Here is a 14,165-nt window from a genome sequence, read left to right as displayed (position 1 = left end):
TACCTTGCTGATGATGATGGCGTGCGTCTAGTCCTTCTCTGTTTTCGCTCCTTGCCTGACCCTCCTTTACCACATTGCAGGGAGAAACAGTTCTGTGTGCATGCACAGAGCCTGTGAGTGTTGTTGTTCTGGGTTTTGCCTCAAGAAATTAAAAGATATAGGTCCCTGCCACATAGACGGCCTGAAGAGGGCACTCCCACTCCACAAACCTGACAGGAACAGACACAGGCGCAAGTCCAGCACAACACATGTCTATTATTTTGTGGAAAATTCTTCCCTCAAGAGTTTCCCACCTCAAAGCACAAGAATAAAGCACACATCATTTTGTCTTCTTCTCCCTCTCTCTCTCTCACTGCCTCCTCCTTCCTCCAGCAAGTTTCATCCTCTTCCTCCCAACTATGGCTATGGAAATGAAATGAGGCTGTTGCTTTTATGTTGCACCTGGGATTATTTCTGGTGGCCGAATAACGTGGTCTGGAAGAACTTATGGGTGTGGTGGGAAACTAATGAAGTCAGGCTCAGGAGTCCATGTAGTACCCCCTGGTGGAACCCCCGGAACACAGCAGAGCTGAGCCCACAATTTCAAAGTCCCAGTCCCAGTCCTGTGGCAATCCAGGGTGACATAGCAAGTCCAGGGGAATTAATGTCCTCTGCATGCTCTCTCCCCCAGATCTTCCACTACAAAGGGTAAGGGAGCCGGCCATCTGCCACAATAAATTTATATATATGTGTGAGTGTGCGTGTGTGTGTTAACACTGAGATGTGCATATATATAAACATACACTACTGGTCAAAGGTTTTAGAACACCTCAGGTTTTCCATTTTTTTCTTCAAATTTAATCAGATGAAATGAAATAAATGACCTAAACTTGTGAAAAGGATTGTTTTATAGATTGCAAAGATTAGAGTTTTTCTATGATGATTTAGCTACTTTTAAATGGCTATGCTGCGGTGGGTTGGCACCCTGCCCGGGATTGGTTCCTGCCTTGTGCCCTGTGTTGGCTGGGATTGGCTCCAGCAGACCTCCGTGACCCTGTAGTTAGGATATTGCGGGTTGGATAATGGACGGATGGATGGAGCTATTATACTTAGAGAGTTCAAAATGAGCCCTTTTCTCTCCGGTGACTGAAGGCTGCATCCGGCATCGCTTTCCAGTCAACATAAGCTTTTAGGGTAGTTGTGGTGCTAGGATTTGGGCCTAAATTTGTCATGAAGAAGTTGGGAGCATGCGCTGGCTGATACAGCATGTTGCTGCACCCACCACACAATGAAACACCCAGATTGGGACTCAAGTGCAGCTGGGCAATGGGGGACACCTCCGCACCACACTGGAACAATGGGAGGTTTTTTACTGTGGCTGGAGTGCCAATCCTGCCACCAACCCCCATGTTTTCCCTGTAATTTGGAGGACCTGCTTGTGGGGCTGGTAGCTGATTAATGTCATACCCAGAATGAAGCAATTGCAGGTTAAGGGCCTTGGTCAAGGGCCCAATGGAGTAGAATCACTTCTGGTTTTTATAGGATTCAAACGGGCAACCTTCTGATTGTCAGCGGTCCCAGGCCTCAAAGCCACCACTCCGCCCTGTCATGAAGGGACCTAAAGTTTTTTATTGTTAACTATACATTCATTAAACTTATACTCCCGTTCAAAAATGCGACATTTATTTATTTATTTTTCTTCTTCTTGCCTCCTCCAATCTCATACCAGTTTCTCTTGACACATCACATTTTGTTGCAGCAGCGCAGTTACCAATTTCTGTTGCTACGTCAATGACGTTTAATTTAAAACCAGCTTCATATTTTCTTCAGATGCTATCTAACCATTCTTGAGAGGTGCATGTAGCATTTGTTTGGCTGTGACAGGATAAAGGGTCGGCTACATGCACTTCTTCTTCTTTTGGCTGCTCCCGTTAGGGGTTGCCACAATGGATCATCTTCTTCCATATCTTTCTGTCCTCTGCATCTTGTTCTGTTACACCCATCACCTGCATGTCCTCTCTCACACATCCATAAACCTTCGCTTAGGCCTTCCTCTTTTCCTTTTCCCTGGCAGCTCTATCCTTAACATCCATCTCCCAATATACCCAGCATCTCTGCTCTGCACATGTCCAAACCAACGCAATCTCGCCTCTCTGACTTTGTCTTCCAACCGTTCTACTTGAGCTGACCCTCTAATGTACTCATTTCTAATCCTGTCCATCTTCGTCACACCCAGTGCAAATCTTAGCATCTTTAACTCTGCTACCTCCAGCTCTGTCTCCTGCTTTCTGGTCAGTGCCACTGTCTCCAACCCATACAACATAGCTGGTCTCGCTACCATCCTGTAGACCTTCCCTTTCATTCTTGCTGATACCCGTCTGTCACAAATTACTCCTGACACTCTTCTCCACCCATTCCACACTGCCTGCACTCTCTTTTTCGCCTCTCTTCCACAATCCCCATTACTCTGTACTGTAATGGTCAGATAATACAAATAATTAACAAAAAAAGTATCTGTGTGTTGCTTTTTGTGGTCTTCTTTAGTATTTCAGACCCTTTTTATCCACTGTTTTTTTACTAAAGGTTTTACATCAAACCTCAGTGCTTCAAATGATTACAAAAATACAGGAAGCTTTGGCCAGTTTTTATATTACAAGTAATTTACAGTACAAATAGATTTTGAAATCATTGTTAACACAGCTTACTCAAGGAGCAGGGACGTCAATGAAAGAATGAGACTCCAACCCAAGACAAACACTACCAAGAAAGAAAAAAGTTAAATGGCATCAGTCTTAACTTACAGAAAACGTTTCACTGAAAGCCCCCTTTTGAGGGATCTCATGGAAGCTGTATAAATCCTATCTAAGGTTAGCTCTAAATGAACTAATTCAGAATATCGGGCGCACAACTGCCTAATGAACAGAATAACCAGGCATTTCCATCGAGAATCAGTGAGAAGTTTGCCTGGTAAAATCATCTGCGTTTGGAGGGTGTCAAGAGCTAGCGCCAAAGTGTCTAACATGATAAAGATTACCATTAATTATATTAGAGAAAGCCTACAGAATACTGGGAGAGCACCAGTTTGGGGGCGGTAAAAGCAAAAAGGTCCTTGGAGGAAAAAAAAGATGGCAAGTAGGATTGGGGAGAGCTTCAATGTAGAAGTAATGACGATGAGTGTTTCCAATTTTAAGATCTTGAAGCCAAACCTGAAGAATACTTAAATCTTTACAGGAAGAGTTGTGGAGTGTTGAATATAGAAAGAAAACGAGCCCTTTGAAATACAGGCAAATTTGAAGAGAAAAAAAAAAAAACAGGTAATTTGATTCAGGAAGTAAACCTTATTAGCACACTTGACTTACACCAAGGCAGTTTGACCCTTAGTGTATCCCATGGCTTGAAGCCATTTTAAGTTAAAAAAAAAACAGCATTTAAGATAAGTTAATTTGGGCAAAGAACTCCCTAATAGACTGCATGCATCTTGAATGTAGATGACAAATGTACATAGAAAATTCAATCTGTTGGGGGGTGGTTGCAGGGCAAGAATTCTTAACAGTTCTTACAAGTAAGGGGGAATTGGAGAAAACATGTTAAAAAATAACAAATCATTACATGCGGTTAAGTGTGGATGCTTTATTACTGAAGAATGATTTCTGATATTTTAAGTGCATCTATATTGTCATGTCATTTTCTTACCTGCTTAGTCCAGACCAGGGGCATTGGGGTGCTGGAATCTGTCGTAGCTAGCACAGTTTGCAAGGCATGAACAAACCCCGGGCATGGTGCCAGTCCATTACAGGGCAAACACACATAAGCACACAGTAAGAACAATTTAGTGTTGCCAATGGGCTATACAGGGTATACACACGGTAGTGCCAATGTGAAATCTCAGCCAGCTTAGTCACTTCTAGTCTATACTGCAGTTGTGATTTTAGTTTAGTGGTGAGAATGTCCAAGAAAAAGAAGCTTAAGTTTCAGAGTACAGATAGCTCTACAGCTGAGCATTGCTGTGTACCTTTATATTCAGCTTCCCGTTAGTACAAGGTACTTTGTTTTCATACATTTCCCTCTGAAGCAGAAACCCGATCTAAATGGATTGTCGCTATCCAGAGAGAGAGCTTTACGGTTAGTCTTCATTACCCGAGTTTGCAGCCAGCATTTTAAAAAAAAGAGGATTTTTGCAAGCCAGGGTCTGAGAAAGAGCAGCGACTGTTGAACGGTGCAATTCCCGCGTTGTGTGGAACAATTTTTCCATTCCACAAGCAAGTCCAGGGGTTTAGGAGAGGAGAAAGTGACCAACAGAGAATGACACACTGGGTGAGGTAGGAGGATGATAAAGTCCTTGAGGACCGTGACCACTCTTTGGGTCCAGATCCAGCAGTTGTCAACCTAGCGCTTGATGGAAACATGTCTCTCAGAGAGGAGATCCTCCAGCTGAGGAAACAAATTGAGAATCTTACAGGGTAAGATGTCCAGCAGACTCATGTTATTATATATTAAGCTTACATACATATTCACCTGTCCCTGAATAAAGTTTAGTGACTAATGCTCTATTTGAGAAGCCTAATGTAATCACGTTTGTCCCATGTAAGTTCACAGTAGACACAAGTTTGTAATTTGTCCTGATCTTACCTTTGTAATTGTGGGTGTAGCTTGAAACATGCAGTATGAAGCCCTTCTCCTTTTTTAGTTCCTGATGTTTTGCACAATGTTTGAATGATGTGACTTACATGATTTACCGAAAGTCTGGGCACGTCTTGAAGCGATTGGGGGAGCAACATCATAGTTCGTCAGTTTTGATTTCAGTGCTGGAAGTGCAGCACCTGGCTGACGTGGAATCTGGAAGAGAGTGTGCATATAGCCTATCTATTCACCTAACCAGCATGTCTTTGGACTGTGGGAGGTAACCCACACAGATACGGCGAGAAAATGTAAACTCCACGCAGGGAGAACATGAACCCAGATCTCCTTACTCCAAGGCAGCAGCACTAACAGCGTCACAGTGTCGCTCACACATATTGTTCATTCATATATTTTATTAGACGTCTTTTTCCATCATAGAACACTGATAACTAGCATGACAGGACTGGGCCAAAGGATGATAACAGCCTTGGATGAGATGTCAATCAGACATAAGGCTACATTGGGCTCATTGATCAACAATTAACACATCGTACTTGAATTTGAGTTAAGGGAGGATACTGGAGTGGCCTTTGAAACAATACGTGGGCACAAGGAGAATTCTCGGGTCTGCCAAATGACTGAGCTGTAAACTGGACACAACAGCAAGTCAGAGTGCCAACACTGTGTCAAAGTCGAGCCCCAGGCTCCTCATTAAATAAAACTCTTGGATTTTGTGATATCTTGGGATGCCTTACTACTAGGGTGTTGTACTGTGTTAACCATTATGGATGTAGTGAGAAGTTAAGCAAAATGACACCTTTAATTGGCTAACTAAAAAGATTACAATATTTAAGTTATTGAGGTAACTCAGGCCCCTTCTTCAGTCAAGATGTAATGCTTTGAAACATTGTAGAAACAATAGAAATATAATTTTTTAAATTCTGGAAAATGTATGATATCTGCGAATACTGGTCAAATTCCATTACAACGAAGTACCAGGGACCTAAAAAATATTTCCTTGTAATGAAAATTTTGTAGTAATGAGATTCTGTATTTGTTGCTATAGTGCTTTCTTTAACTTGCGTCCAGGCGTTTGCAATCATTGCAATAGATTCTTTCAAGTTATGTTTCATCTCCTTGTGTATACAAGTTATGCTGAAGAGAATTTTTCTCAGCATTTCCTTTGCGATAATACACTTTCAGGGTGCAAATGATGCCCAAATCCAATGGTGTACCAACATAGGAGTGTGAAGATCACAGGCTGGCAGCCAAGCAGACTATTCTAGGCCAAAGCTCCCAAGAAATACAGCAGTCCTCACTGCCAACAAGAACTGCTGACCCTGTTAATCTCGTATTCTTGTCATCCAGTAGCTCTAATAAGGAACAGGGCTGAAAAATGAGCATAACAAAACACTGTATCATGAAGGAAGAACAGCACGTATGACGAGAATTTTTCTTAGCATTCCCTTTGCAATAATACACTTTCAGGGTGTGAATGATGTCCAAATCCAATGGCTGAAGCACTGCCGTGCAATTGGGTGGGAGGAACTCAACCTGAACATTATCAAAATGAAGAAGCATGCTGTGAGCAGCACAGTTATCAATCAGAAGCAGAATCTTCCTTTTCTTCTTCATATTGTGAGATTTTTGACCTCTTTTGGGACCCCCACCCCCCCAGTGATGCGACTCATTGAAGTGCATCCGGAAGCGTGATAGCCGTGTCTGTGGAAGATTGCTAAGGCCCTCAGTATTATGTTTAAGTGAAGGTTTATTCCCTGTCATAAGTACATTTTATTTTTTAATCACTTCTGTTGTTGAATTACTATTTTTCTTGTGTTGTCATTTTGTAATTTCTGTTAATATGGTTTTGGTTAATTATTATTTATGCATTGTGTATATTTGTATGGTCACATGGTAGTACACTGCTGCCTCGCAACAAGAAGACTGGAGATCATGTCCAGGCTGCTCCCCATGTCTGCATGAGGTCAAGACATGCATGTTATAGGGGTTGGTGATGGAGGGATATGTATTTGTTTTATGGCTATGATCCTTGTATTTTATGGGTTGACACCCATTGTAACATCACTGCAGAGGGACCACCCACATCCTCTGTATTCAGGCTGAGGTGTTAGGTCCCTCGGGGAGACATTGAGTGTTGCAGCATTTGGATCATTTAGTAAGTCCTGATTGGATTTTTTTTCTGGCTAGTAGATTTTTGCCTCTGTTTTTGTGGTTAACGGTTTGTTTGCTTTGGGTTGCCATTTTCTCTTAAGTTTGCTTTTTTATTGTCTTACTATTTTTCTGCTTATTTATTTAATAAATTCTATAATTTTTAAAGAACTTTCTTTTGTTCTTGTCCTTCAGCCTGGGGTTTATGGGTATCCTCTCCCTCAAAGGGTATTTTTATCTTTTAAAAGCCTGAGCCTCACTTTGGGTTTGTGCAATTCCTTAAGGTTTGCCTTTTGTGTTTGGGAGTAGGCTGCCTGGGGTGAGGCCTGCTTCTGGTGTAGTCCTGATCTGGTTTCTGCTTATACTGAGGCCTGTTCACATTTTTTGACCATTTTGTGTTGCAGTACCATAACAACTTACAGAAGCAATAGACTTGCTTCCAACTACTACTGCTGTGGGAGCTAAAATCAATTTAACAATATTATAGTTACCTAAAAATTAGGAAGTAAGGGAGATGAGATTGATCTTACCTACTACACAATGGCATCTGGATGAAAACAAATGAAGGGAGTAGATATGGGGCAGTGCTACAAGATACTTGGTGGTCCAATCAATGACAGGCTGGACTGGTCCAGTAACACAGTGATAAACTACAGAAGAAGGGGCAGAACAACTTCTCTTTTTCTTAGGAGCTAGAGACATAGTAAAGGAATGTTATCTTATCATCATAGCCTACTAAGCTAGGGGACCATGCTACATAACTATCTCAAAGCAAAGAGTGTTACAGAGAGAACAATCTGTTCTGCCTGCAATGGAAAAACTGACAGTGACTTGAAAATACAGGATGAGAAGATGAAACATAGTAAAAAAAAAAAAAAAAAAATGGGCAAAATTCATGAATGTCTAGAATGTCTAACAATCAGAGTGTCAGTGCCAAAATAAACACTAATTTGTAGTCCAGGAGTTTCTTCTGTTGCTTAGATGCTTGGTCTGAGAAGTGCTTTGAAAACTTTTACTTTTGTTTTAGGTTGTTCGGCCCTGATGAAGGGATGTGTCCTGAAGCAATTCGGCCCGATGGACTACGATGTGAATATTCCTAACAGAAGTTTGATTCTTGGACATGTTTGGTTATCTTGAACCTCTGGATTCTGTTACTTATAAGATGTTTTTATTGGCATTTACCTGTCCTTCTTACTGTTTAAAAACTGTTTAAAATGTTGGAAGCCTTTGTGCTCAATTTATGGAAGCCGCAGTGCTCTTGTAATAATGTTACAATTTTTTGAATACAATATCTTTGTGACATGGAGGCTTTAATAATAATAATTTTTGAGAAATAGCCTAGATGTTGTTTAATTTGTATCTTCATATTATTGCAGCTGGTTTTGTATAGTTTTGATGGTCTTTTGATTAATTCTGTAATCTAGATCCATGATAAACAACACATTAAAAGACATAACTTCAGCTTACCTGATGCTCTTCTCACCCGTTTCCATACATCTTGTTTAGCAGTGCTCACGGCTCCTGAATTATTTGGGAAAAATCCTTGGAAGGAAAAAAAAACAAAACTAAATTATACGTTATGTGTTTATAGTACAATGAAAATCTTTAAAACAAAATGAATACACAAGAAACCTGAAGGCAATCCAAGTTATAAGGGAACAGTGTAGCACAGTGGCACCATCCCCAATCATAGCCAAAGCAACAAAACAAAAAAACAAAAACCAAAATAAAAACAGACTGATGTTTTGATGAGGGGAAAATACTAGGAAACTAAAATAAACATCCAAGCCAACTAGAATAATACAAATAACACTATTAGTAAGGCCCAGAGCACCATGTTCTAATTGACTGAACCGAGACAGATCGGTTCTTGATGGATTTAAGTGAAGCACGATTGATTCAGCATGAGCACAGTTCAAGAGAGTGAATAAATTAAAAAATGAGGAATGCCAACCGTTAAAAGTGATGGGTCCTGGGAATTTCCATTAAAAGCCAATGCGCAATATGGCTGCTAAACTGGCAACACTGGAGAAGTGAGAGTTGAGAATAACGAAGCTCAATAAGAGAAGGGTCTTGGGTAACAGTCACAGGAAGGAATGAAGTTAGAAAGTTAAAGACTGGTGCCACAGAAAAAGAAAGGAGACAGAACACCAGGCAAATCGAGCAGAACACAGGTGGCAAAGTAGACTAGAGGAGATACCCATTAAGAAAACGAGAGGTGGGGTGGAGTCTATAAAGTACTTGGAGTTGTGTGAACTAATAATTGGGACTCCTGGAGCAAAATCGAACATTTGTGAATATATTATGCCAGAAAGGAGAGGAAGCCAGTGTAGAGGGAGAGATCACTGGAACAGAGTGAAATTAGGGGGAGATGTCTGTGGGATGATCTAGTTCTGAGTAAGGGCCCATTCACACCTAAGTGTTTTTCTAGTGTTTAAGTGCTACTGAATTGTTTTAAAAGTTACTTGCCTTTATTTTCAATGACACTATTCATATCAAGTGTTTTAGCAGCGAGCAGTTTATTAAACTCTTGCATGCAGCGATTTTAAAGCATTTTTTAGCCAAATGCTTGTTCCACTGAATTTAAGTGTAGTGCTCTAAAAACACTGATAAAAGAAAAGAACATTTTAGAAGCATTTTAACAGAAATTCAATGTCTCTTCCTGGATAAGGCAGCTTATTGAAACTTTAAAAAAAAAAAAGTACCAGTGTTGTCGTGCACATGCCTGCATCAGTTTTCTACTGACAGCTATCAAAGGGAAAGATTAAGGTACAAGGCTTGCAATCAAGTAACACAAATTTAACTCTTTGAGGGCTGAATATTTTTTTTACAAAGAACATAGTTTCTGAAAAGCAGTGTGGTTTCACACAGAAATCAACATGTCTGTTGCTGCATTCTGCGGCTGCCAGTTTGCCAAGAATGTGATGCAGGCTTGCTACCAGGCTGTCTTTGCGTGGCTGGGGTGGCAGCAGCAGTAGGGGTCACGGTTGCACTGCCATTGTTAAGTGGCAGTCCTCCTGGTGAACACTGCCGTAGGCGTGTCAGCCTACATGAACCTGTTCAGCACCACCACAATTAGCTGGGGACCAGTCAGCTGAAGCTGGAACCTCACATTCATTTTCGATCACTTGTATCAAAATTGGAGTTCGGCAAGTCATAGTCCAGTTCAGAGATAATAGGCAAAGTTTCGTCCGTGGAGTATTTTGCTTTATGCATTCGCTTTGATCTCTCGCCATTATGTCAGGGCCATTTTTGCCGTTGTTTGCGCCGTGCTACTCACACGAGCCCAGGAAATCTCGGTCAAACCAATGACGCTAACTTTCCTTCTAGCAACAAGAGTCCAACGGTTGGTTTTGTCACCATTTACAGTTCGTCAACTCCTCCATTTGACAGAAGTTGACATCACCCCTGAAAGAGTTAACTAACATTACAGATGCACATTTATTAGGTTAAAGTTTAATACAGACTGTTTAACAAATAGGCAGGAGTGATAGCACAGGGCTCGTGGAATTTGCATGTGTCTGTGCATTTCTGAATTGATCAGTATTTTTCAGCATATTTAACTAAGTTATTATTACCTATTTTAACAATGAATACATAAAATGTGTCTCAATTAAGAAAATACATTTAGTCCTTTGTGAAGTAAATAACATCCAGACCCTTTCCTATCCCAAACCAGAGCCTCCAGATTGTGCCACCAGATCACACTGTTTCAAGAAATCTTCAATAAATGACAGGATTAACGCCAAAGATATGCTTTAATAATACATTTCTGTTACTAGAGTGCACACAGCCTAATCTTTTCTGCTTGACTGTGTGATTGAACACTGAAAAGGATCAATGCACCCACCGTCCAGAACTTTTGCTTCTTGCCTTACACCCAGTGCTGCTGTGAGAAATCACTGGCATCCAGTGACCCTAAACTGGGCAGATTAAATTTACCTCTCAGCACACGTAAGATTAAATGTATGAATACACATGTATGTTCACTTATTCTGAGCGGATTACCTCTGTGCACATAAACACCTTCCTCACTTGCTGTTACTAGACGACTGGTTCACGTGCTTGCATGTTGTTGCACCGACTGCAACAGACATTTTAATTTTTTTGTTTTGTATGCAAAAAATAATGTATTTTTTTTTCTTTCGCACATATCACTACTTACGTGCTTACCGACGCCCATCTAGCTGCCATTTTTTTCAATCTTACATTGACAATAATCGTAACAATGAACAAAAGAGAGCTCACACTGAAACCAGGACAACATATATTCACTTTTACCATTCATTAACTGATGCCAATGTAAAATCTGATGCTACAGAAAGGTTTTTGCCTTGCATCAGGTTATGTTTATTAAAACAAGCAATGTCCTCTTTGCACACGACACACATTTATATGTATAATAGGGTTTTTTGTTTTTTTTTGGAGACTTTGACTGTACACGTTTCATCGTAAACAGAATCTCGCACACTGTCAGACTAGTTTAATGAAAGCACCGCCGATATTTTTAGTTCAAAATCCCTGCCCTTGCTTTGAGCACTGCCTCCATGAGGCATTGAATTGGTTTAGAAATGTGACACTCAGTGAGCTGTCTAATTGTTCCCACCCAGTTTTAAAGAAAATTTACTCATGGTTATTAGAAGTCTGGCTTCAGCAGAATTATGTAATATACACAAACACATGCCAGTATATATGTATATTGTCAGGTTCTCAGAAATCTCATAACCTCCATTCCCACCCCTATCCCCAACTGCGCTGTGTGCCAAAACTCTTATTAATGCATGCAAGGATTGGTTGTCTGCAGTCAGTGCAACTGCAAACTTGCAGGCTCACTGCATAATGCGTCTGTTGTCCGATGGTTGATGTACGAAACATTTAAAACCAGCGACTAGGCCTGGCCTTGCTCTCTTTTTTCTGTCTTTTCTCCTCCAGTATGCGCTGGCTCCAGTCATTGATCCACAGCCACTGAACTACCCGATGAGGGAGGCTATCTGTTCCTAAAATAAAGAAGGGAGTTACTGCAAGATGACTGATAACGCTCCCAATTAAATAAATGCCGAGACTGTTCCTGTTTTCACTACAATAAAGTGGATTTTCTCGGAGAGTCGCCTCCTCGGTGACCCACACCTCACAGTATTCTTTTAAAAGTGGACCCTGGTGTTAATTATGCCTAGGTATCCATTGTCAAATTGCCATATCAAGACATCAAATAAACCTAACTATGTAGTTGCTGTAGGATATTTTATTTGTATTTGACATGGAAACTTCACCTAAAATCAAAAAGAGAACAGAACCAGAGAAACACAACTCATTTCAATTAATTACAAACAAAGATCTTTTTGCTTTGAAGAGTTTCTCATGCCTTTAATAAGACTTACAACCAATATTTAAGCTGTACTAATTACACCATTGTTAATACAGACATTTGTTGTGATGGCTGAAGTGATTCTCATGTTAATACTGCACTTGTACAATTTATTACAAATACTGCAGCTTCTCTAGGAGTCTTTTGCAAAATGTATGACGTTACTGTTGTCTGACCATGATTAGCAACAATAATCCATTTCACATTTACAATGAATATTATAAGATTTTAAATAGTAGACATAAAGCATAAAAAAGCAAGTACAATTTATATAGAATGTCTAAGCAAATAATCTGTTAAAGATGTTGTTATATGATTGATTAAATGATACTGAAATAAAAAGCATATACCTTTAAGTCTATATAAATGTATTCTGTTTCACATATATTTAAAGCAAGCTTGAGATTATTTCAACACAATAAGTTAAACAGCGAATGTTTCAAGTTATACACATATTATTTAATACTACAGCAATAAAGCTGTACAGATCTGCATCCTTTCGCATTAGAACATGCACGTGAACCTGCCGACCCAGAGACAATGTCATAGTTAAGAATGATTTATAAAAAATAAAAAAAAGAAAGAAAGAAGAAAAGAAAAGAAAGAAAGACTGCCAGGCATGCAACAAATTTACAAGTGATCTACGAGTATGATGTCTATAGTTAAAAGCTTAAAAACAGGGAACTACTCACATTTATTATATTAAGTACAATGTTTAACAAACTTAAAATGGAAACTTGATAAAAAAAAAAAAAAAAAGAATGTTTCATTATTCTTTGATTAATACAAATCAAGTTTGCTTTGTAAAGGTTTTGCTCCTTCAAGCTATGAATTATCAGTGAAGATGTCTTTCTATGGTCTCCAAGTCAGACAGCACATCTTCCTGTGTACAAGTGTCATAATCTCCTAAATTCTCATTTAGATCTGCATCTGCCTCATCATTACTCTCTGCACTGTAATCCACGTCTTCCATGAAACGGGGTTCATCTTCTTCAAGCACGTATGTGGTGGGACTGTGGAGACAACAAGAAACAATCAAAAACTGTAGCTTTGAAACCTTTATGAAACTTTCAGAACACACAAAACAGATTACAATTCATTTGTACTCATTATTAGTGTTGAATAAGCGGTGTATGGCGACGACCTTGTTTGCAGAATAATTTCCTGTAAATTTGCTTTATGGCCAGCTTAGTCAGACACTTGTTTCCCCCCAGCGCCCCATAATGCTTGGCAAGGTCAGCGCATATTACAGAAATGTAACAAGCTTAATGCATGTATGTGTACAGTAATATCTTTGTGGAGCTGCTTTGGGTATCCTGCCCTTATCGGCATTACAGCCTTCAACCCTGGATGCATTTAAAAAAGAAAAAAAAAAATATTTTAATTTGAGGGGTACTTTAGTTAACCATAATGAGAATACCATAAGTATTGCCACTGGGTGTATAACAGTGATCCCTTTCCAGCAGTGCCACATGGCTATTTTGCCTGAAGTATTAGCCATGTCCAGGAGCTACAATCCAAAACATGCCATAAAAGTGCCCTCCCTGAGAAAGAAAACACATGCATTATTATTTCACAGGGTCGCAAGATTTATTACTGTTTAAAAGGCATTTTTATCTTCCTTATGGTTGCACAGAAATAGCAAACAAAAAATGTTTTTTTTTTCTAGCTGCACCCAGTGCTGCGACTTCAAACAAACAATGAAACAAGCCAGTCTCATGCTACCACTTCATTTCATTGCTAATGTGCACCCCAAAATTGGTACTCTGAGTACGGTGAGACTGTTGTAACTCATTGCTAGTTTGTAGTTATTTGTTTCATATTTTTCTATGGTTATCGTTTGGTCCCCTGAGCACAATGCTGCGGGGACAGGCTCTGCCAATCTCTCAACAAAACCCAGACCTGCTTGAAACTCTGAAGTGGATTAAATCAGTGTGAGAATTTAATGTTATGTAGTTTTAGTTTCTAAAAGTAACTTCAATCTTTTAGTATGGTTTTAGACAGAACATGTGGGACTCCACTTTCAACATTG

At 39.8% G+C, this 14,165-nt stretch overlaps 1 protein-coding gene across 4 annotated transcripts in view; it reads right to left on the bottom strand.

Annotated features, from left to right (window-relative positions):
- Positions 1-12,104: 12,104 nt before the first annotated feature.
- Positions 12,105-14,165, bottom strand: part of agtpbp1 (ATP/GTP binding carboxypeptidase 1) — a 239,983-nt gene continuing 237,922 nt past the window's right edge. For all 4 annotated transcript variants that reach the window (XM_028802406.2, XM_051928608.1, XM_028802407.2 and 1 more), the window contains one exon: positions 12,105-13,146. In XM_028802406.2, coding sequence (XP_028658239.1) covers positions 12,969-13,146 — 178 coding nt within the window. In that variant the 3' untranslated portion in view covers positions 12,105-12,968. The remainder of the gene's footprint in view (positions 13,147-14,165) is intronic.

This window comes from Erpetoichthys calabaricus, chromosome 5 (genome assembly GCF_900747795.2).
Source record: "Erpetoichthys calabaricus chromosome 5, fErpCal1.3, whole genome shotgun sequence".
Lineage (NCBI taxonomy): Eukaryota > Metazoa > Chordata > Cladistia > Polypteriformes > Polypteridae > Erpetoichthys > Erpetoichthys calabaricus.
Note: the sequence above shows the minus strand (reverse complement) of the source record. Positions and strands in the feature narration are given on the sequence as shown.